The sequence below is a fragment of the Falco peregrinus genome, chromosome 2, assembly GCF_023634155.1.
Source record: "Falco peregrinus isolate bFalPer1 chromosome 2, bFalPer1.pri, whole genome shotgun sequence".
NCBI lineage: Eukaryota > Metazoa > Chordata > Aves > Falconiformes > Falconidae > Falco > Falco peregrinus.
In genome coordinates, this window is record NC_073722.1 from 74,381,338 (window position 1) to 74,405,664 (window position 24,327).

General features: G+C 41.8%; 1 protein-coding gene across 1 annotated transcript in view; it reads right to left on the reverse strand.

The window, feature by feature from the left end:
* The window catches only part of GRID2 (glutamate ionotropic receptor delta type subunit 2), a 730,229-nt gene extending 706,959 nt beyond the window's left edge, over positions 1–23,270 (reverse strand). The window contains exon 1 of the mRNA XM_005232525.3: positions 22,199–23,270. Coding sequence (XP_005232582.2) covers positions 22,199–22,286 — 88 coding nt within the window. The 5' untranslated portion in view covers positions 22,287–23,270. The remainder of the gene's footprint in view (positions 1–22,198) is intronic.
* Between the last annotated feature and the right edge of the window lie 1,057 nt (positions 23,271–24,327).

Here is a 24,327-nt window from a genome sequence, read left to right on the forward strand (position 1 = left end):
AATTGCTACAGACATATGTGTTGATGGAAATATATCACCTAATGAGTTTCCAGCTACTTTGACTGGTCCATCAGCCTTGTTAGTAGAAGTGTGTTTCATTCTCTTTTTCATATTGCTAATGCACTAATGGCTAAATTTTATCATCCTTCAGCACAACTGACTAGTTAACCTAACAACTCACAGTATAGTTCCAGAATGGCTCAAAATCTTAAAATATATAAGCTAATCTCATCTAGGACACTCATTTGATTCCTCTTCAGAGATCAGGGAATGTGTTTCTCCTACCTTTTTACATAGCAAAAAATACACCTTTTCCTTCCATTCTGAGCAAAGTCAGTGGGCAAAGTTGCCACAGAGTCTTGTGGGAAGTTCTGAGAACTGCTGTAGTCCAGAAACCAAATTACTTGCTTCCTACAGAACTAGACATTGCATTAGGTCTAGTTTGAGAACACCAGCAAAACATTAATAAAGCCAACAGGGTACACAAAAATAACAATATTTACATAAAAAAGTCAAGTTATCTGCTAACGCTACCACCTACCTGCTAATATTGCATACACACACCTCCTTCCAAAAATAAACACTATTTAACTGACAGTTTATAGCTGACCATCCCTTTTAATAGGCAACTATGGATTTCAAGAACAATCAACATAATACATTTCTTCCCTCTTGTCTTAAGTATTGTTCTACATAGTTACAAATGATGAATAAGGAAAATTAGAAGATAAATTAATACCTTAATCTATTGAAATACACTGTAGGATTATACAAACAAATACAGAATTATTCATAGATGAAGAGCTACGTATGCATATTGGAACAGAAGGAAAAATACTTAGTATGCAGGAAAAATAAAAGTTAGTAACCAGAAAGAACTGTATACTCTTACCAATTCGGATAGCAGTTATCCATATAGCCAAAGTACTTAAGTCTCAGTCTAGGTTGAGGCATCATATTCAAACACAGCATTAAAAAAAAAAAACAACTTACAAGGAAGTTTTCATTAAGCTATAAAAATAACTAGTGTCCACCAATGCATTTTCTGTGTCTTTAATAAGAAAAAAGATATTAAGGTATGGAATTTTTTTCTTTACGTATAACTCACCTCACTTTTGATATTAGTATGTGGGTCAGCCCTGGTTCTGTAACAAACCTTCAATCAGAAGTGGTGAAATTATTCAAATAATTATTTTCAATCAGTTGTTGAAACAGAGGCCTCTCTGGATATTGTTGAGGAAACAAAATAGTAAAAGTATGCCGTTACATGCAACTGTGTAAGTAAATACGTGCATGAACAGTCCAGGAACTATTCCCACTGCCACACTAAACCATTTTATATATGTGTTGTCATCACCTTGTCAAGATCTAGCAATACCACATTAGTTACATATTACAGATTATATCATTCAGAGGGAACGGAACATTCTGAGCATGACTCAAAGTGACATGGAAAAGCTGAAGACACAGCATTTTGTTTGTTTGTTTTGAAGCTCCAGATACTGCTTATCTGTTCAGGATGCCCCAACTTTTCCATGGTCCCTCATAAATCCTAATAATTGCAAAATAATATGCTGAAGATAGTGATGGAGCCAGCGCTACCCACAGTTGCTCACACAAAAAACCAAGATGAGCGACTTGTCCAATGTCACCCAAGAATTTGTGGGGAAAAAAATGCAGGAATCTCCAAAGTGCAAGTCAAGTGCTTTAACCACAGCATTATTCTTACTTCTAAAGCACACTACTAATCTAACCTTGTTTGCTCAGAAGATATTCCTGAAGCTAAAGTTCTACAATAAGTGCTAACATTTCTTCCTATGACTATTTTAGATAGGATTTGACTAATCCAGCCAGCATAATAAACAATCCAATTCTTTCTAAATTGTGAATGCATGCTTAACATTTAAGACTTACAATTGTTGGGTAACTTTAAAAAATCCTACTTTTACACTGCTTGGCCTAACGCAAAATAACATTAAAAGATTTGTTATTTTAACGAGACTTCCAGATGAAGACTCTGAATTACTTTAAAATAAGATGAGAAGTACATGAACTTTTGAAAGCTTATTCAAACTTAATCGCCATAAATATTTTAAGTACACGATGCTGCAAACCCATGGACTTCAGTGTACAAATAAAGGAATACTTATATGATATGTTTTATACCTGTACAAGGCAAGTACAGATGGAACAAGGAAAGAAGGTTAAGGGGAGCTTCCTGCCCCGAAGAGATGTGACTAGAGATACTGACACATGCGCATTATGACAGCCAGATGAGAAGGATGAAACCCTAGTTAAAGAAACTCCAAGTGATAAAGAGGACAGCAGGACTTCTTTCAGAACATAACAGTGGACACTATCTGAATCACAGAAGAGGTGAAGCTGATGAAGTGACAGCACACAAGTAAGGATATGCAGAGAAAACACTCCTCTTGCATGCACTCTATTGAGTGGAACAATACAGTGTTCTTCTCTGCTCAGGTGTCATGGCACACTGCTTTTTTTCACACCTACTCTGACTTTGAACTGTTTACCCTCAACTCTCCACCCCCAAAAAAAATCTGAAAAATTAACATAAGCAATGACCCTATAGACAATGTTTATTCGTTGATGAAAGTCAACTGATCACTAAGATTTTTTTTTACTTTGCATACATTTTGTACATCAATTTAGTGGTGCCCTCCTTTCAAAAACACACGATGTTTGTAGCAAGCTATGGCTGTTAACTGTTACAGTGTCTTCTAATATTTCCAATGGGAATGTAATTCTCAGAAATATTTTTGCATTTGAAGACAGCACCTTGGTAAGAAGAAAGATGTGAAATGAGAGAAGCTTATCAAGCTCACCTGAAATATAACCAGAAGTTCAAACACAGGCATGCACCGCTCTACACTAACACTTGTTTTGCACTATAGAGTGCATGCCAGGGTTTTAATTAGCCCACTATTGGGTGGGTTTACAGTGCTGGAGTACTCTGTATCAAAGGAAAAAAAAAACAAAAACAACAACAACAAAAAAAACCACAAAAAACTGTAGCAACCACCCTCTGGTAATTCAGGAGATTATTTACAATTTTCAGTTTTAGGGTTTCAAACTAGATAGTCCACATTGAAACTGAAAATGCTGCAGCAGATGCAAAATAGAGCAATTCCTTCAGATAAGACAAGTTCATCTGCAATAGCAGGTAAAAATATGTAAAAAAGAAACAGGTAGTTTCCTATACCTGTGGAGGTGCATTTACAGTGCCATTTGAAACACTGTTACAGCTACCTTTACACAAGCTAGAGCTTGACTGCTTTCGTAAATACACATACACATTTGAAACTTACACATAAAGCCCCAATTTCTGCCCATAACAGTAACCATCCACATCAGCACTTCCCACCCTCCAGTACAACTGTGCAAACAGCCCAGCTTCACGACTCCCAATCATCTTGAAAGCGTATCATAGAATAAGCTCATTGCTTGCGTCCAAATTTTGCATTCCTGAAACAGAATAGCTTGTTCTAGTCACTGATGCAAAAAATACATTTTTTACAACTAACAGTTGTACAGTAAACTTCAAAGCTCTTGGCTGAAATGGTATCACTGTGACTGGCCATGCAGACACAAAGCAGCAAGTGACAGAGATCTACCCAAAAAGTGCAAACACGGCAGACAACAAAGTATTCAGTAAAAGGATATAACCAACCGCATGGAAAACAGAGGTTCAACAACTCAAGACAACAGCTGAACAGGGCATAACATTAGCTCATAAGGAGCCCCGATGGTTTCGTTTTGACAGTTAATATGCCTCAATCATTGTACGTCTTCCTCAAGGTCAGAAAAAGGGTCCAAAACTGAATCCACCTTCCACAAATTCTAGTCTTATTCCTTAACCATAAAACTGTGGTTTGTTTCCTTTCCTATTAGTGAAAATAAAACCAAAGCATGGAGTAGGAGGTATGCAGGGGTGCCCTGGGCAGACATCTGTGTAGACCAATGGTCCATCTTGTCTTGTCATTAGTAGTTGACAGCAATCAATGCTTCAGAAAGGCACTAAGCCCACTAAAAATTAACAAGCTTCTGAATAAGGTTTTTGCCTCTTGAGACAAAAATACTTAAAGGAATACAAACGATTACAACAATAATAGGAATAATGTGTACAGTGGAATTTCCACCTATGTTTAAATCTGGAAATGAGAAGATTCCCCTAATCAGCCTCCCTCAATTTGCACACGCATGGATACTCCATCTACATTACTGAAAGGCTGCTTATGAGTATCAGCAGCTACTAATAACTTGGAATAGAACAAGGCAACAAAGTTGTTAATGGGAAGGAGAAGGGAAGGATAAAAGGACAAGAAGGAATCACAAACACAGAAGATGTGATCCAAAGTCCAATAAAGCCAATGCAATGATTCATACTGACTTCAGAAATCATGTAAGACAGTGTCTGAAAAGGCAGAGAACAGATTTCAGGCCTAATGGTAGACATGTTATTTTTCCAAATGTTCTACAACAGAGGACATGATGTTTTACTCTAAAATAATCATCTGTAAGACTAGAGTCATGGCCCATTTTGTTTCCTTTTAAATGGCTCTGGCAGCTTTTTCTAACATGTGATATGGGAAACATTTTCTTTTTTTTCCCCCATCATATCTCCTAAAAAAGATACTACCCACACACACTCGTGTCTGTCATACTGTGTTAGTGGCCATACAACCACAGTTCTAGGGGATCATGAAAATAACATGAGCTATGAATTACATGCCCTGCTTGAAAAAGTGGCAGTCAGTGGCTACTTTGAAAATCCTGTTAACCCTTTGTCATATTCTGGTCAGAAATGAGAAAAAGGAGTGTGGCCAGCACTCTTTATTCTGATGCCCATTCCAGTAGGGGCTATTACCTAGAAAAGAAATAATAGGAATAAAGTTCCATCCAAATACAACAACATGTTCAAATGCACACTGTGGTCTGGGTTGCTCAGCAGGTGAGATGAGATGATGACAAGTTCTTTCAGATCTTTACTGAACAGGAAAGCCTTTAAGTCTGAGAATATTTCAAGGCTGTATTCAAGTCAGCAGCCTCAGTGGTCAGCAGCCGAAGGCAAAAATACTGCTTTGCATGTCAAAAACAACGGCATGCAAAATCCTTGGTTGTGCCACTGCATAAACTTCTTGGCTGCACGGTTTATGATTCTCGATTAGAAAGAAATAGAACTTCTTTATCTGCTCTTCACTTTTGATTGTGCATAAAAGCAGTTGAATACATACAGTACACTAAATAGAAGACCAAGGAAAAGTGAGTTTGGTACTGTGCCCAGGCGAGTTAGCCCTAGGACCTAAACCAGTACCATTTAAAGGCACTGTAGCATACTATGGAAACGACACCAGCAAGAACCTGAAAATCTTATTTTACAAGGAGCAGACCAATAAATAAATAATTTAAAGAGAACTTAAATAAGTATTTTGGCTCCAAAAATTATGTTGTGCTAATAAATACAATCTGTCAGCACAGATGAGGAAAAATAAGAGGTAATAGAAGCAGAAATATTTCCCAAATAGTTTCAGGCCAAAACTAATATTGATGCTTTCCCTTGCCTTTCTGAAAACATGAATACAAGAGCATTGTCCTGGGGCATGAGACCAAGTAAATGAAACTGACAAGAAACAACAAGACAACAAGATTACAGAAACTTCACCACAGAGTTGCTTTTTACTGTGTACACAGACAACACATAAAACAGGTCCATGATCTCAGGTACTATTACCACAACATGGATACTAAGCGATGCTACTAGATGGATACTACCAGGGAACACAAGGTGCACTTCTCTTGTCATTTACTTACAAATTTCAGCGACAGCTGTTGCCTGAAAAGCTGTTGTCTCAGAAACTTCTCCATTTCCTTCCTACCGTTATGCCACATCCCAACACAAATATGCTTATATGCCAATTCATAAACACATGGTCACATTATCTTAAAGCTTTGGATCTCCATAAAACAAAGGCATTGTTTGCAACACAGGTACTGTGATGATAAATGGCATTGCAGGTATCAAATTCGGTCTGGAGGCGACTGGCCCAAGACACGGTGAAAAAGACTGACAACTGCTTGTAGTAAGTACCTGCTGAATGGCAGAAACTCTCCCCCTGCTTGGCTTCACACTTTAGCAACTCATGAGCGCAAGAAACTGCTGGCATGCAGATAAAGCCTTAACTCTCCCCTGGAGGTGGCTTCTGTGATAGAATGAAAAGGGCAAACCTGGGGTGGAATGAGATAGAAGTAGCTTGCTGGCAATGAGAAAGGTAGGCAAGAGCATACAAAGCAGGATGGTCAGGGCGACCAGGAACACGTCCTAGTTTAATGGTGAGAAGGTGGTGAAAGGAAGGCAACATTACACCTGCCCTGTGTTACGTGCAGCCTGACACAAAGCTATGAGCTGGCTTTGCTGCCATGGGTGGCTCTTCAGCAAAGTGTACCAGGGTATTCCTGGGCTAAGTCATTTAGGTCCCCAACACTTTCAGCCAGGCGGCTCTACCGTTTGGCAATTATGCTTTTTAAAAGACACTTGCTTACCTACGAGTAGAGGTAGGCACTGAGGAAGAGCCACTATAAGGACTATGTTTCTAAACACTTCTAAACATTTTTATTATTTTTTTTTTAATCTTACAAAGCACCTTTCTGGACAGTTTTAAAAAAACGTGTTTAGACCCAATGATTCTAAAGAAAGAAACAGATAATGAACATGTGCCCCATACAGCATTTCACCATTTTTATACTCCACCATGGCCACAAGAACCCCATGATGACCTGCAACCAAACCACCTTCTCCCTTCCCTTGCCCCTTATTCTTTGGTGCTACTACAACAAGCACTTCTTTCCCTCGCTCCTGGTGACATCTATCCCATTCTTTGTCAAGGTGCTGGGAATAAGAGGGATCAGTAAAAATGCAGCTGCTAGAAATAGCCGTGACTCCTTCTAAAAAATAAGGGGTTAATGAGATGGAAATTGTTCTCCCTAGTCCTATCACAAGTTGCCGCTTAATCAAATTCTGTTCCTGCTCATATATGCTTTGAATCTGTCAGTACTAAAGCAGTTTTTAAGAGGGAAGATAAATATTGAAGTATGAGGAAACAAGCAGGGAAAATTAGGTCGGAATGTGTTTGACACTGTTCTCATGCAGTGTCACCATGCAGTACAACCTGGCAGAGATTACTCAGCACCCAGCCATGATGAGCAGAGAGCCCTGGAAGGGGCAGGTTTACTGACTGACAGCTGTGGACTGGCCAATTCTATTTCATCGGACTGTTATTCAGTGTAAGTGCGTGGAAAATCCACTTCTTATTCTTACTTCTCTGTATACACCAGGTATGAAAGGAAACAAAAGCCTGCCTAAGCAAAAAGCAAGAGCATGACAAGAATACCCTTAAGTTAAGACCTTATTTTGACAGTACAAGCAGTTGCTGTTCCCCATGTCTCAGACAGACGTTTGCTAACACAATAGAATGTGGCTCTCTGTACTCCGTGTCTCATATTGGATAAACCAAAACAAGTCTCAGTGATAGTATAAGAAAACATAGCTGCTTGGATTGAGCAACAGACAGCCAAGAAATCTTTCATTTACCCTAGCTCTACAGTGACTAGTCTCAAGCAAGTAACTTTATGGGAGGGTGATCAGCCCATGTACACGAAAAACAAGGAAAGCAGTGTGGGTTCCTGAGGGGCAGTTTGAAAGAAATGAAGATCTCTACACAAAGTAAAAAATGAAAGAGGCCTGACTCTTCAAACAAGCAACCAGTTCCAGTTGTACTTCCAGCATGGAAAAATAATCAAAAAGAATAATAAAAGGTAGAACTGGTATACCATCCAGGAGAGCTGGTCTCAGTATGTTATAGCTACATGGACCACGCAGCCATTGTACCAACAGACGTATGTACACACACAGTACCTGTACCCCAGCAAGAAATATTAATGACAATTATTTCAGCTAAAAGCATATGCGAGGTATGATGTACTTCTCAGCAGACCTAGTTAAAAGCATTAGTTATAGCTCATACAAGACTGAATAAATAAAACTCAGTGAATCCTTTTTAGGAGAGGGAAGAGAAAGACATCAAAAATACTTGAGGTTGGCCACTCTTTCTCTTTTCTTCTCAACTGAAATTTTTATAAAATGCATCATTTAATATGGGTCTCCAAAATCCTTCATAAACTAGGCGATCAACAGACTACACATAGCTGGTCATTACTAGGTTTCTGTTCTCATTCCCTTCTTTAAATACTCTCCAAGTTTTAGCTGTTTGTTAATATGAGTAAAGCAGCCTTAATACTGTCATAGAAAGCATTTCCTAACAGATACCAGTAAGTTACACTGGGTTTTGAAATAGATTTGAAACTGGTCTGACACTCCTCTTACTAGATGTTGAATTACTTCTGCATGTTCAGCTGAGAGAGGTCTGGGGATGGAGATCATCTGCTACTGAGAACTTTTCCAGCAGCTGATCGTTCTCTAAGCATAGACAGATTTTCACATACAGAAAGGGTTGAGTCTTTATGTGACATTCAAAACCCCATAGGAACATTAAGCAAAGGACTCTTTCTCAGTCCACGAGAGCTAAATAAGGAATGGAGCTTTCTAAATATCCTTGGTGAGCACATTCTCTTATTATTTTGCCATACCAACTGTATTTGGAGTTACCACTGAATTGCAATAGTGATGTGAATGAGAAGTGGTCGTAAATAGAAAGGATTCTGCTGAAAAACTGGGGGCCCAAGCTCAAAACTGTTAGAAGCAGGCATCACTCTAAGTCATATACCACAAATATTTACTTTTTTATGTGAGCTGAGAGTGTGACACACAATCTCTCGCAGGCAGTGGTTCCCATAAAGAGTTCGTGACTCCATGAACTGAAATACTAAATTAGACTTTTCTTCACGCCATGGCTCCTCTGCTCTTTCTGGAAATTATGGAGATTTTTAAATAGTACTAATCCTCACTGGCAGATGGTAGTAGCACTTTGTCAGAGCATTATTACATTTAAGTTAACGCTTTGGAATTTTAACGCAACAGCTCCAAGACACACTCTTCAAACCCCTCCATAAAAGAACGATTTCAAAGCTTACATCTACATCTGCTGCTGCCCACTGACTTCAAACCATCGTGAGAAGCGGCCTTTGAAACAGCAGTGTTAAAAATAATAAAATACCTTCAAAACCAAAACGGTCAGTGGGAATTTGTGAAACCAACTGCAACCAGTAACCTCTGTTGTATTGTTAAAGCAACACTAACAATACAAGACCTCTCCATGGCACTTACTCCTGGAACTGCCAGGAATAACCCAAATGCTGGTTATTCCTAGGTAGCAGGCATTTGATTGTTCACCACAGACACCTGGAGGTGAGAGGGAAAGAAAACTGCATGCGCTGGTTCTAAAAGAGAGGGTTAGGCAGAATGAAGGGATGGGGGTTACAGGGACAACTTTAACTGCTTCCAAAGCACCAGCACCAACAATTTCAATATTCTATTTATGATTCCAAGCTAGTGGTACAAAATGACGCAAGGACCTTGTTTATATAAAGTTAGCCTCTCTGTCCCTTTCATGTTCTGGACGGAAGTCTATAAACCTAGTATTTTCTGAAAACAGTTGTACTCCTTACTTGACACAACACAAAGAGCCAATTAATTCTAGCCTCAGGGACATTTGGCAGTCTTACAAAAAATGGGGGGGAAAAATGCATCCCTTTAAAAAAATGCTTAAAAAATCCTACAGTATTTTAATGAACAGTTGTGGGATTTTTTTCTTTTTCCACTCCTAAATCCTGCAGAAGATGATTTTCTGCAATAGCAGTTTCCAAATGCTATCATTATCTACCTTCCCCTGAGGAGGTATTTACCTCCTCCTCCCATATATCATTCACTACTGTTAGAGATCATCGATCTCAAACAGAAAAAAAAAAAATATTTAAAAAGCTATTATCCCCAGCTTTTATTGTGTCTCTTTTAGAGGAAATATAAGTCAGTGGCGGCCCCTTTCCTGTTATAAATGGGGGTTGGACAAGGCTGATGTTGACAGAAAACCAGACTTTAGCTTCAACAGCCCAAATGAGGACATATGCCACAACATAAGCATGAAAGCAGATCCACTCACCACTCCGGAGCTCCACTGAAGAGAGGTCTGATTTTTAATGTAGGTTATGCAGCTATTCGAGATGAGGAGAAAGCTAGAGCTCCCACTCACACTTCATGAAAGACACAACAGGCTGTGAAACCAGAAGTGTGCTACACTATTTTCCCTTTCCTTCCTTCCTAAATTAGGTCAAAAGTCAATAGAGCAGAAGCTGTGGCTACATCCATCCCTTCCTCCTACTCACCAGCCTCTGAAGCTGAGCTTACACAGAAGCACAGTACAGACCAGCCATAAACTGCTGCACAGAGGAAGCAAAGGAAGATTATTTAATCAGAGGGATAATGCTAAATCACAGGGAGGTAAAATACACTCAAAGTTATCCTGGGAGTGAAACAGAACAAGGTCTTAAAATAAAAAGATTAGTCAGGATGAGTTTGGTACAATGCTTTGGGTGATGCTCTGTTTGTGTTGAGAAATGTACTCTGAATAATTATAAAAGATAAGGTGGACACCTGAAGGAGATAAGGAGACCATCAAGTCAGGAAATCATTGAACAAAGAAAAATGAAAAGTCCACTCCACCTAGACCCCACCTATTGTGAATGGAGTGATTAGGTGTCAAAATCAAATGAGTATGTATGTAAAGATGTTGTAACCTCTCAAAAAACTGTATAAAATTCCTAACTTTTCACTGAAAGCTTTGGAGCTAGTTTGTCCAGTGCAAATCAGCTAGCTCCCCAATGTTGCATGAGATAAATACCTTTGCTGCTTAAAGACAAAATTCGTCTCTGAGCAGTTACTCTGTGCCATTTTGGCATCAGGAGCAGAGGGGTAGAAGATGGAACTTCAGTACTCGTTTGTATCTGTGTACGATGGTATTAGGCAATACAATGATAAAACAGTTCTTGCTTTTCGGCAAAGTAACCAGGTACAATTATCAGCTAAAGGGGAAAAAAAATATTAAGATCTGCCACACAAATCAAATGTTTTACAATAAAACTGTAGAGGCTGGACAGGGAGAAACAATCCCATTTTCTAATCTAAAATTTAGTTTCTTTAAAACTTAATATTATCATCTAGATAGATTGTTCTCAAAGCGTCATTTGCATCATATTATTATTCTTTTCAGTAATATTTGGGCCATTTCAGTGCCTCCTTCCTTTGGATTTCCCAACTTTCCTCACATGCATATACCTCCTCTATACAGCCTGTCCCAAACGTTTAGAGCCCTGTCTCCAGCCCACATATACATGCTATTCCCTAGAAGCATCCTGTACTCTTACAAAGCTAGCCTGGCCCATCACTCAGGCTAGCCCCCTCCAAATGTTTCCTCCATCCTTCCACGACTGAACCAACTCCTAAGCACTGCTAACCACAACCCTCCCAAGCCCCTTCCAAAACCTCCACGTAGAAGGCTCCACCCAGACCCCTCCCCACAATACTCCTTCTCCCAGAGCCTCTCTGGTGCAGAGAAGCCCCCAACGACGCTGTGTTTCACACCGACTCACCCTGCCCTTTACCTGCAAACTCCTCCTCTCCTTGCAGCTAGACACGGCGGCACCAACAGTGGCCCTAAGACACCAACCTCCGTGACAGTGACACCAAGCGCTGCTGATCATTCCTTGTCCAGCGTATACATTATATACAGGACGGGCTCTTCTGCCCGCTCCCCTCAACCATTTTATTTGACATAGTCCCTATACTCTTTGCAGCACTGGCAAAAGTAAGAGAACTTTTTGAAGTAGGTGAGTGTTTCTCATGTATCTCCCTGATGCAATCCAATTCTGTAACAGGAAGGCTACTCCAAGGAGTTGGAAAACGATTCCTCCAGATTGTTTCAATAATACTTCAGTAACATTCTAGACACTCCGTGAGAGTAGCTAACGAGGCTGCAATGCTTTCAGAATCACTGATTGTATTTAAATACATCTTTTAAACAAAGTAGGGCATCTTGCAACATAGATTTTTTTTGGCTCTCCCAAAAAGGGCTCTTTTCTTTCTACCTAGATATCTTCCAGAACTGTACTATGAAATGTTTGTTTAAACAAGAGAGATGGAGAAAGAACGTGCATGTGCATAACCACACATTAGGTTCTGTACTAGGTAAAGCCAGGGAGCAATATGTTGGCAGCTGATGACCATTTTTATTTTGCCAATTTAACTAACGTTATTGGCAATAAAGCATTGTAGGCAATGATTAGACACACACATTGCTGGCCTTCATTTCCTGCCGACACTCTTGCCTCACAGCTCTGTAATGGTTGTTATCACGTGTCCCAGACCAGGAAATAGTGACATCAGCCACTCTGCATCTGCCAGTCCCTATCAGGACATCCCTGTAGGCATATCCACCTGTGTTCATTCCTTTGCACCCAGACGGATCATTCACAAACACGAATGAATGAATGAAACTGTCTCTCAAAAGACACCAAAAGGTTTGCAACTTTGTCTCCTGGTGTACGAACTGCCTGAGTTGCAGAGATCCAAGCCCTCTTTTACTACTTCATCTTCAAATCTTCTGACAGCCAACTTCTTGTTTCATATTTGTACAGCTTCTAGCACAGTGGGGTGCCATTTCACGACTTGTATTCGCGTTATGACTTCATGCCTATAAGTAGAAAGCATGCCAAATCTCTGTGTTGTTACTTAGGTGGAAACTAAAGTCATGCCAAATTAAAGGAAAATCCAGTCGAATATTTTCAAAAGAATATTCCTTCTGAATACTGGAAAAGTGTGTGTTTATATATTGTATATGCATACATTAATACATACCCCATCACTGTAGCATGCAACATGAAATTTAAGTAGTAGCCAAGTAGTACATTTTTAAAGATATTTATAGTAAATGTATTAGTGGATATACTTCAATACTGCTTGGGTTTATAAGTTCACAAAAGGGCGAGCTGAAGTAGGACTAGTCCTAAGCATGAAAACCAACTTTTGGGGAATATTTGTCTCAAAAGAAGTCAGAATAAGTGGAATTCTAAAGAAATAAAAAGCAGCTTTATCTGTCCAAATAACAGATATTTGTGTTATGATACATTTAACTTTATTCTTCCTGGACAGAAAACAATCAGATATTTAAGAGTATAAAACATAGCAACTATCACAATTGCTTGCCATGAACTTGGAATATGAGAGAGAGAGAGAGAGAGAGAGAGAAATGAATAAAAATAGTGAAAGGGAAAAGTATGTGTATTTTAATAAGACCAATAATAGCTATCGCCTTTCACTTGCCATGTAACACACAGTCCATACTCTACACTGGTTGTACACTGCCAGGACTCTACAAGCGGCTTCGCTCAGCGAGAACTGGATGCTTTCTGCTCTGTTTTTCCTTTTAGCAACTCTCTAGAACATGAAATGGTTTAAAAACATTCTCAAATGTTTAAGCTGAACACCATAAAGATTGCAAGGTGGCAAAGGGTACACAATAACAAATATCCTTGCTTAATAGCGTTTGGTCTGGAGATGTCCCTGCTGTGTGCCTTCAGCCCATGGTATATTGCCAGACAACTTTTAATACTGGTTGCAATCAGTGAGGTAACTGCGCAATAGTCTCTTGTCACCTGAGAAAGACAAATGACATCTTCAAACATCTCAACAGCTCGGGAGCCTAAATGCAACTGGCAGTCAGTCAGACTTGAGCTCCTGCACACTTTAAAAACAGTCTGTTATCAGGTCTGGGTCCCGAACACAGGTTTTGTGTTGAGTCCCAGGGCAGGAAAGCCTGCCCTGTGCACATTTTCATTTCTCTTTTTAAAATGGATTTGCGAGAGAAGTCATCCTTATACCTGTGCATATTAAAATAAGGCACAGCAAATCCAGGCCTGATCCAGGCAATGGAGTAGTAGTGAAAAAGAGTGAAAATACAAAAACCACAAAAGGCAAAAGCCTCCAATAAATTTCAGCAAAAACCAGCCTGATGTTCAGGTCTGCTGTTACACCATCCTCCACTTTCTCTGGACTGCTCATCTGGAGCTATCTGCACAGCAGCAGAGTGGTGCTATTTGATTTTGATTTATTACAAGTGAATTATTATAATGAAATCACCAACTCGATTTAAGCCTCTGAGAAAGATATGGTTGGGCTAACAAAAAATTGTTCTGCAAAACAAGCAATTACTGTTAGGTTCACTGGATATTGGCCTTAGCAATCCAACTGATTATAGAAAGCTAATGATCTAAAAAGAAATGAAGAAATAAGAGATTAAATCCTTTAAATCTGCATGAAAGACTCCAAGAGGAATTTTACAGTGATTTTCACTGCCTCTTTTATTAGATATGTGATATTTTATTCATGGGTAAAGCAAATATAACAATTAGGAATAATTAGCATTTCAGCACAGAGTGTTATCTAATAGGTTAAAATACACATACAATTCTTCTTTTAAATAATGTATCTTCACGTTTTCCCCTTTCTGATTCAGAACTTTTCCATTCAGCATAGCACTTACAAGGAACATTATACAGCTCCCGAATAAACAGAGAGAACTAATGGCTCTCACCTTTGATATGTTATTTCCCCCTCCTTGCATTTTTTACTCATTTTCAGTTTCCTCTTCAGCATAGCTTATCAGATAAGCCCAGCATAACTTTCAGGAAACTTTTTCCTTTTCACCTTTTTTTCCACTCTACTCCCCCATCATTCCAGAACAAGTGTGTGCAATGGAAATCTGCTTTAAATCTAACCTGGCACTTACAAATCCATCAGTTCACAGTTGACTAAAACTACAGTATTTGCCTCTGTACCACCTCCACCTCTATAACTTTAATGCTGTAGTTACTGTATGATCCTTTCTCATGAAGTGTCCCTTTCTATGTGTGGTCTTTTGGGTTGGTTTTGGGTTTTTTTTTTTAATACAACACTTAGAGCTGACAGGATATCCCTTTCTTGAGCTGATGCAGCTACCACAGACCAAAGCAGGAACAAGACTCTCCAGCTGAAATGCATTCTGCGGTGCAGTACAGAATACAAAATACCTCCTTCTCTGAATTAAGTATATTATCACTGAAACTAGGATATAAATTTTGAACCTTACAAAATTACAGCATTACACAATTTCAAGCCCATTCCCTTGCCAATTTTCATAACTGTCATCCAAACACCAGTACATTTCATCTACTAACCTTCAGTTTCAGCCTGTGTCCTTCCCGTTATATACAGATCAGTTATAACTCTTCAAGTCACATAAACCATTATTAATTATAGTGGTTGCAGACACAAGAGAATCTTTTCCTTACTCCATCATCTCTCACAACTGCTTGGCCAACAATAACCAGAAACCAAAGCCAGACTGCTATAATGAAGTATAGCAAAGGAAACTGCCCTGCTGGTACTCATGGGAGGACTGAAGTACAGAAAAAGAGTGAGATACACATCTTTTTCCTCACCCATTCTTCCTCTAAATGCTTCTACTTTGGTCTTTATGTTTATATTACTATATCAAGAATACACAATTAAATTATACTTTGTAGTGGCAGACAACAGCACTTCCTCTTCTTCGTGTGCTGCTTCAAATGCACAAGCCAGCCAAGAACTGTGCCCAGGTTTTACCCAGTCCTCCCTTTCCTGGTGTTGAGGATGGTTTCACTACCACAGCACCACACTTATGTAACATGCATTTAGCACATACTCCATGCTTAGTACCTCATTGCACCAGCTCAGTATCGCACCTTCTCCAGTACAGTCTACCAGCCTAGCCAAGCAATGAAGAGGTCAATGTGACTCTGAAAAAGGCCAGTGTAACTCATTTTGGTAACTCCTACAAGCAACAGGTCAACTCCTACTTCCTAATGGACACAGTAAATGGTACAGGAAGAAAAAATAACATCACAGAAGGAAAAGAATTGCACCTGTATCCAAGAAGCCCAGTAGGAAGCCAGTTGCTAGACAGCCAGCCAATCCAGGGTACAAAATGCCCCAGAGAAACAAAAGCTTTCATGCCCAGTCCCCAGCATGTGTGTTATGCCTTACGGTTGGGCTGCGGCTGTCATACCTGCCTCTTAGCACTTCTAGATAGCACAAACAAATGAGTATATCTGGGGCTCTCAGAGGTGGGTGCCAGTGTGACTGGAGTCACGAACTGGAGCGTAAGCCCTATAGGATGCACAGGGGTGGAGCCACCCAGGTTTTGACAGACATGCCAAGCCTGCCTCTGAAATCAAAGTTTTCTTCCAATGTCACGACCTTCAGATAATAACATATTCTTTCTGGAATTCAAATCTAATTAAAAAAAAAACAACATGTGACACCTGAGTTTGCAGATGCAGAAAGGTATCCTAGTTTGCCTCATTACCAGTGTATCACCCCAAGTCAACATTTTGCAGATACCAGAGTATCATTTATCTTAATATACTTACATACCATGTATTCAGAGTTTGCTTTTTTTCTCATATGTGCTCAAGATATAGATCATTAAATGAATATTGTTTCCTTTTCCTATTGGTTATTCTTAAGTCCAAACAGCAATTGTCTATGCCTGAGAAGTTTTTTAAACACTGAAGATATAAAACACAAATTATGTTTGGAGAATGTGTAGATGAAGAGAGGTTTACCATGCTGTCATATATGTTTGAGGTAATTAGGGAAAGTAAGTAGAAACTGACAGCCAAATAGAACTACTCTTGCACATAAACTATTTTTAAACCATTGTTAACGTGCTGGGGAAAAAAAAAAAAAAAAGCAGTGGAGTAGTAGTGAAAAAGAGTAAAAATACAAACCTCAAAAGGCAAAAGCCTCCAATAAATTTCAGCAAAAAACAGACTGTCATGGCAGATTATAGATAGCTATATATCAAATGGAAGAAAATGATGTAAGTTCAAGTCTGTATCTAGGGAGTAACCTAATGGCTCACAAAAGTCATCTCCTGCCAATACCACTTGCTTTACAAGGCCAGGGAGTGGAAGAGAACCATACTTAATGCCTTTGTTCATTAAGTTAAATGAACCTTAGTTGGTAGGTTTATGTAGTCACAGTCTTAAAAGATTTTTCTCCAGTGTGTCTTTTGAAAGATGGCATTGTGAGAATAAAGACTCTGTGCATCCAAAAGTAGTCATCTGGAAGCACGCAGCAGCAGCAGCGATTGCCGTGTCCGGCATTTGTTAGGACACCACTTGAAAATGGATGGTTGGGTTTTGGTTTGGGTTTTTTTGTTTGGTTGGTTTTTTTTTTTCCCTCTGTCTTTATCAAGGACAAAGAACTTGAAATAACACTAAGAGTTATTTAAGAACACGAAAAGGAGACAACTGCTGTAGTCAGCAATCCATGGGCTCAGTTTAAAAATTTTCTGAAGTCAACCAAGCAACTCACATGGATTGCGACAGACTCGATCAGGCCCCGGTGATCACTAAGAAACACTTCCAGAAAGCAGTGACACCTAATGGCAAACGTGCCCTTGGAGGATAGCAAACCAGCATCTACAGCAAGCAAAATTCTCTCTCTTTAGCTGCAGAGTAACTAGCACTGAAACACATTGCAGGGACTGAAATACTATGGCAAATCTCAACACCTGCGGGAGAGTTTAAGATGTAGCACTCACAGAAACAGAGTATGTCATGCATGCTGTGCATTTAAGTAGAACATAGCTACTAATAAATCCTACTGGCTGCTAAGCCACAGCACACTGTATTCCAGGTCTTCCTTTGTATGTAAGTTTAAAATAAGCAAGTAACATTGGTGCATTCTAGAGCAGGGAAATCGGAGGATCTGAACACCCATCTGGAGACACTATAGACACATATCTACTTGTTTTTAATACACCTGTTCTGCTTGCTTGTCCTGCGTTTTACAAAACGTAAGTTCGAGTACTGTAATGAACAGTTAGTGACATACACTACATACCTTCTAATGAGGCTTTACCAATAGCACAGCAAATTAAATTCCTATTACCAATGCACAACACGATACAAACCAAGCTGCATTGTAGTACACCAGCTTACAAGGGGAAATGTGGATATGCATGCCACCAAGCTAGAAGAAAATCCCTTACCAAAAAAATAAAAATAAAAATAAAATCTTACATTTTAAGGGCACTACCAATGTCAACAGAAGTAGTAAACAATAGACCCCATGTTGGAATTGCCCTGGTATTATTATACATGGTACAGAAAAGCTTAAAAGCATGAACCAAAGCTCAGGACCCAGCAATGCTGGGAACTTGTCTAACACAAGGAATGCAGCAGTCCTGGCCTGCAAAGTCTAAGAGCTGAAGGGAGCAAGGGAAGAGCAGATCTAATTTCATCTCTTAGCAAAAAAAAATATAATGTATATTTTTAAATATACATTAAAAGCATATGTATAAATATATGTAAAAGCACATATAACTATATAACATATATTCTCTGAATTTGCCATTTTAAATAAAAAGAGCCAAGGGCAGTATGCAACTGACTGTATATGACTGAAGCCACTGATAAACATAAAAAATGACTTGAAGTAATCAGGGTGCCTGCACTACTGCTACACACTGCTGCAATGAATTAGTCTTTTTAAATACTTCAGTGCATTTATTCAGGAAAAACTCTTGTACCGTACTATGTGACCGCTGCCCTAGGTGATTTTGCTGCACCTAAGACACACATATTTGTATATATGTTTCTACAACAGGATATCCACATGCACATACAGATGTATTACTATGCACATGTCAAGGGAAAAAAAATGAGCACAAAGTACAAAATATAAAAGCATGAGACCATCAGCTGTAGAAGAAACAAAGCATACACAAATTGTGCAGTTGACAAGGAATGCCACCTAATCCCTGCTTAATTAAAGCACTGTTCTAAACTCCTGTTTAGGGAGTGAGGAGTGTGGGATGACTGATGTATGAAGAAAATACCAGGCAGCGTGGCTAATCTCAAAGACTTTGGAGCTTTCGAGCTACATAAATCAGAGCGACTTTTTGAATAGCCTCATAAAACACAAAATCATTGCCATTCCACTCACGACTTTCAGATTCTTCCTACAGCATACAGATCATTAGGAAACTTCTAAGCAATCAAGTAATGTGGGGCTGATGAAATTACTCAATCAATGCATGTGCTGAGAGAAGCAGCATAATACAGAACTACAGAGTTTTGACACAGTAACCCTGCCCCTTTCTTTTTTATATAGGGGTAAGGGAAAATCACAGTGGAGTCGACTCATTTCAACATTTTCACAAGAGTGCTTAATGTAGTCTTTCTGAACTGCCAGTTCCTATTTATAATAGCAGGGCAGCAGAAACATACAGACGATAAGCAGCCCTAACAACGTTTAAAATATGATACAGGGAAATGTTTATTTTTAAATGTGTGCATTCACATACACATAGACCTGCTCTAATGATCAAAAGCAGCAGCTGTAACCATTCAGAAGACAGAAATACGAAAAAGAGTATCACATATAAATAACAGTCTCTGTACCCCTCCCACTGCCATCAAGTCATTAATCTCTTCTCACTAAATTGTAACATTTTTTGTCATTGTTTAAGAGGCAGCTGGTAACATTGATACAGAAAACATCCCTTTTCAGGAAACACATCAAATAATATGCAGGCAAGCAGGACAGTTAGTGGATTGTACTGAAAAAGTACATGCTATCGGAAAAAGGGTACGCACAGGTATCATGTTATTTCTTATGACAATCTGCCCCTCCCAAACATGGGAGAGTATTTTCCACCTGACTATCTTTACATCGTAGAATGAGAAAAAGATAATGCATGTATTTTGTTTGTTGCCTAAAGCATCGGTACTACCTCTAGCAGTATTTCTTTTCCCCTGAACTGAGCATTTTGGGGTTTTGTTTGGCTGTAAGAATTCTTCTGCAGTTAATTTGTTCACAGAGTACCCTGCCACTGCTTGTGCTAACTCACATAAATAAATACACTTTATTATTTATGTCTAAATATTTTATACTTAAGTTTACTTGCTGCAAGTGCAAAAAAACAAAAGAGGGTCAGAACATCCAGGTCACAAAATACAGTGGTGTTACTAGGGGCCAGATTTTCATTTGCAAGCTGTACAAGTTGGAATGTGTAGTTGTCTACCCATTCAGTGTTAAAATAGTTCTAATTTCAGGTCATTTGTTTTCATTGTATTCATTTTAGTAGGTTTAAAGCTCTGTGTAACAATTACCGGTTTGCCATTTTCATGGCAACATAAACCAGTCTATAAAAAAGAGGTAATCCCCTTGTCAACTGTACAAATTGTCTCTCAAGACAAATTAATCGTGTGAGAAGCAACTATTTCGGGGTTTTGTTTTGTTGCATTGGGCTTTTTCCTTCTTTTAATGAGGATTTACTGCGTGGCTGCATCTAATCGCTGGCAGCATTATAAAATCCATCAGTGGTCAAATGCATTGCATCCATCATTTCACAAGTGAAACGAACAAAACTGTCATGAACACGAAGAGAGAAAAGCCATCGTCTCCCTTGATGCTAATGCAAAGACACACAGCTAGCCCAGCAAGGCTCCTTTAGCCAGGAGGATGGGAGCCGGGATCGCAAAGAAACTCTGCAGCTGCTACACAGTCAAATTTTCCCCTTAAACCCTAAGGTGCGATCGGTCTGTTACAAGCTCTTAAGAAAGAAGTCTTAAGATGTAACCGTCTCCTAGCGTCACTTTAACAGTCTACAGCTAAGAAGAAATCATAAAAAAAAAAAAAAAAAAAAAGTCATTCTCCCTTTAAAAGGAGGGCGCCGAGCGCTGCCTCCCCGGTGCAATGTTGGATGCGATACAGCCGCACGCTGCCGCCAGGAGTGACCCCCGTGAAGTTGCGGTACCCAAGGGGAGCGGTACCCCCGGCTCGGGGGAGGGAGGGCCACACCGGGGGCTGGCGCATCGGTGTCCTGCAGGAAGGCTCCTGACGGCCGGGCTTTCCAAACGCTCTTCCCGCTCCCCCTTCCACAGAAATCCGCCACGGATCCTCACGACAGGCACCGGCAGACATATTTATAAAGCCAACCCCAGGGAGAGCGGCAGCTGCCCCAAGACCGGGGCCAGCACCGCCCCGGGGACCTCCCCACCCCCCCCGGCGGGACCCTGCCCCCAAATGCACCTTCCCCCGGGCGGCGCGGCGCGGCGCCGGCCGCTCGCCCCCACGTTTCCCGGCTCCCGCTCCGCCTGCGTGCCGAGCCTGCAGATGGGCGAGCGGCCGCGGGGGAAGCGCCCTGCCCTCCCCTCCCTCCGCTCCAGCGCATCCCCGGCCGGCGCAGGGGGGCCGCCCGCCCTCGGGAACAAAACGCCGCTCGGCATCGGGGCTCGGCGCTACCAGGAAGAAGGAGGGCTGTCGGGCCACGGATGGCTCCGGATAACGGGGAGCCGGGGGGAGGGGGGGGGAACACACGACACCGGGAGACGGGAGGAATCCCGGCGCCCTCTCCCCGGCTGGGAGCGCGGGCAGCGCCGTGCTCGGGCATCACCCGAGCCGCCCCGCCGCGGCCGGGAGGGGGGGCCCGCCGCCGCGGCCAGCTGCCCTCTGCACCCCGGCGGGGGAGGCCGCTGCCCTGCCCCGGGTGCCGCGGCCCGGCAGGCGCCCACCCAGCCACGGGGTGGCGGCCTGGGAAGGGGGTGCGGGGCCGCCAGAGCCCCCCGCCCCTGCGGCCGCCCGCGGGAGGGGAAGCGCTCACGTTGCCAAACCACCTGTTCCGCCGCGGGAGAGGGAGGCGGGATGGCGGGGGGGGGAGCTTTGCGTGGCTGTCACGATGGTGTCAGGGTCTCCCCCGCCCGAGGGCGAGCCGGGGCCAAGGGGAAGGCAGGCTGGAGCTGGGGGGCTGCGGGGAGGGACCGGGGAAGTGGCCGAGCCCTGCCCGCCCCCCCCCCCCCCCCCCCCCGATCATCAGCCGCGCAATCCCTCAAGGTCTAAAGCACGCACATACCCCGCCGGCAAGAAACCTTTACCAGAGCGGTAGGGGGAAAGCGGACGCCCAAGATCCTGGTGGGAAGCAATTATAAGAGGGGAACAAACAAAACAAAAAGCAAGCGAGCAAGGGATAAAAGAAAGCGGGGGCTGCGGGGGGAGGGGGGGAAAGCCTGCCAAGAGAAGGAAGGTTGCAAAGGAGAGCTAGAAAAGTGTCCAGCAGCACCGGCAGACGCAGCACCCCCTTACCGATATGAATGATTGAATCTGCAATCGCCGTTTTCCAGGTTCGAGTCCAACAGACGGACACGACCAGGATGAGGGAGAAAACTTCCATCTCCTCTGGAGGTCCAGGCTTTGTAACGACAGATCTCTTCGCCAAACGGTGCCACCGCGGCGCAGGAAACCCAAGAGTTTGAGGTGCCGCCGGAGGAGCGTGTAAATCCCGGTGGCTGGCGCACCGCCGCGGCCGGGCAGGGAGCGAGCCCGGCGCCCCTCTCCTCGCTGAAACCCCGCGTCACTTCGGGGGGCTCCTGGGCAGCACCAGAGTTGCTGGGAGCGCCGGCAGCAAATCCATCCAGCCCGGGCGCCGCCGCGGGCAGCAGCCGCCTCTGCTGGTCAGACAATCCCCATCCTTCCGCCGGGTCCAGGGATCCGCTCGGTCCCGGCTGCTGCACAGCAACTTCCAACCCACACCACGCACACGCTCACACACACACACACGGACACGCACACACGAGCACACACACACGGACACACAAACCCTCTTGGCCAGAGAAGCCCCAGGAGCCCGCAGCAAATAGCTCGCCTTCAGCGAGGGGGAGGAGCGGGCAACCGGGAGAGCAGGCGATCCCGCTTCCAGTAACCAGATTCCTGCAGGAAAAGCCCCCCCGGAGGCCAAAAAACAAAGTGAACTTCAAGGTAATGCAGATAGTATAATGCAGAGATTTCCCCCCACACACAGACCCTTCGCTTAAAAAAAATTGCCCCCCACAACTGGAGGAAAAAAAAATATCAATAAAGCAATCTGCAAAGGAAGCCCGGCGTGCTGTCTCTGTCGCGCAAGGTAGTGGTTGGACAGGGCAGGAGCGAGAGGAGGAGTGCCCGGAGCCAGGCAGAGGAAAGCAGATGATGGTCTGCAGGTTGCTTTTAGAGCTTGCTTTGCTGGTGGGATGCAGAGAGAGCTGGCAGCTCCAGCACCAGCCAGCACGTTGCCTAGAAATGGATCACCTAGGAGAAGGAGAGAGAGCGAGAGATAAGTGCTATCAGCCAGAGAGAGAGAAACGGAGAGAGAGAGCGAGCGCGCTTCTCTCTAATAACCACCTCCTCCCCCTATCTGCAATACAAGGGAGAAACAAAACAGAGCTCTCATCTCCCTTGAAATCTTCAGCTGGGACTAAGGAAGAGACATGGGCAGGAGTGCATACAGTCTAAAAATACATTGGGGTGGGGGAGAAGATCTTTTTGAAGTGTTATGCTCAGCTTAAAAAAAAAAAAAAAAAAAACCAAAAAACAACCACCACCCCATTTATTTAACCTTGTAACTCCACTGCAGGTATCAAGTTCAAAGCTAGATGAGCACTTTTGCTTGTTGGTCTTTGACAACTGAGTCAGGGACATTGCTTGAAGGGGAAAAGGAAAAAAAAAAATATCAGGGACACCTGGCCTCAAGGGGAAAATGAAGACCTAAAAATCTATTAATATGACTTTAATTATCTGTGTTCTTGATGGAATTCTCACAATTCTTTAAAGCAATGAATTGGCTTTTTCCTTCCTCTCTCTTTAGGTAGTGGAGAAATTTCTATGGGAAAACATTTAGAGTGCACTTTTCATGCTCAGGGTACTATGAATTCATTAACCAATTAATCCTCAGACTTCTCATGCTGTAGTTAAATACTTTATCCCCATTACACAGAGAAAGAACTGCACAGAGAGGTTAAGCATGTTCCTATAAACTATTCTAAATCCCCACATTATGTCTTATTACCCTTTCTTCTGACTTTTATTTTTCTAGTCAGGCTAAAGACAGGACACAGAAGTCAAAGAATTGCTCCAACATAGTGGTTATATCCTAAACTTACGTAAGCCATTGATAAGAGCTGGTAGTCCCTTTAGAAGTCTAAGTAGAGGTCAATCAACCCCTTTTCTTCAGAAAGAACCTTTTTTGAAGGCATCTCCTTAAGTTATAGCATTCAACTTAAGTTCATCATACCTGACTTTCACCTGTCTTCTTTCAGCCATGGGACTAGTTAGCACTTGTATACGTACAAGATTTAAGGATTTAGTTCAGGAGAAAGTAGTAATATTTGTAAGGAAAGGCAAACTAAACCAGTGTTAAAGAGCAAGATAACTGAATCTATTAAAAAAAAAACCAAAAC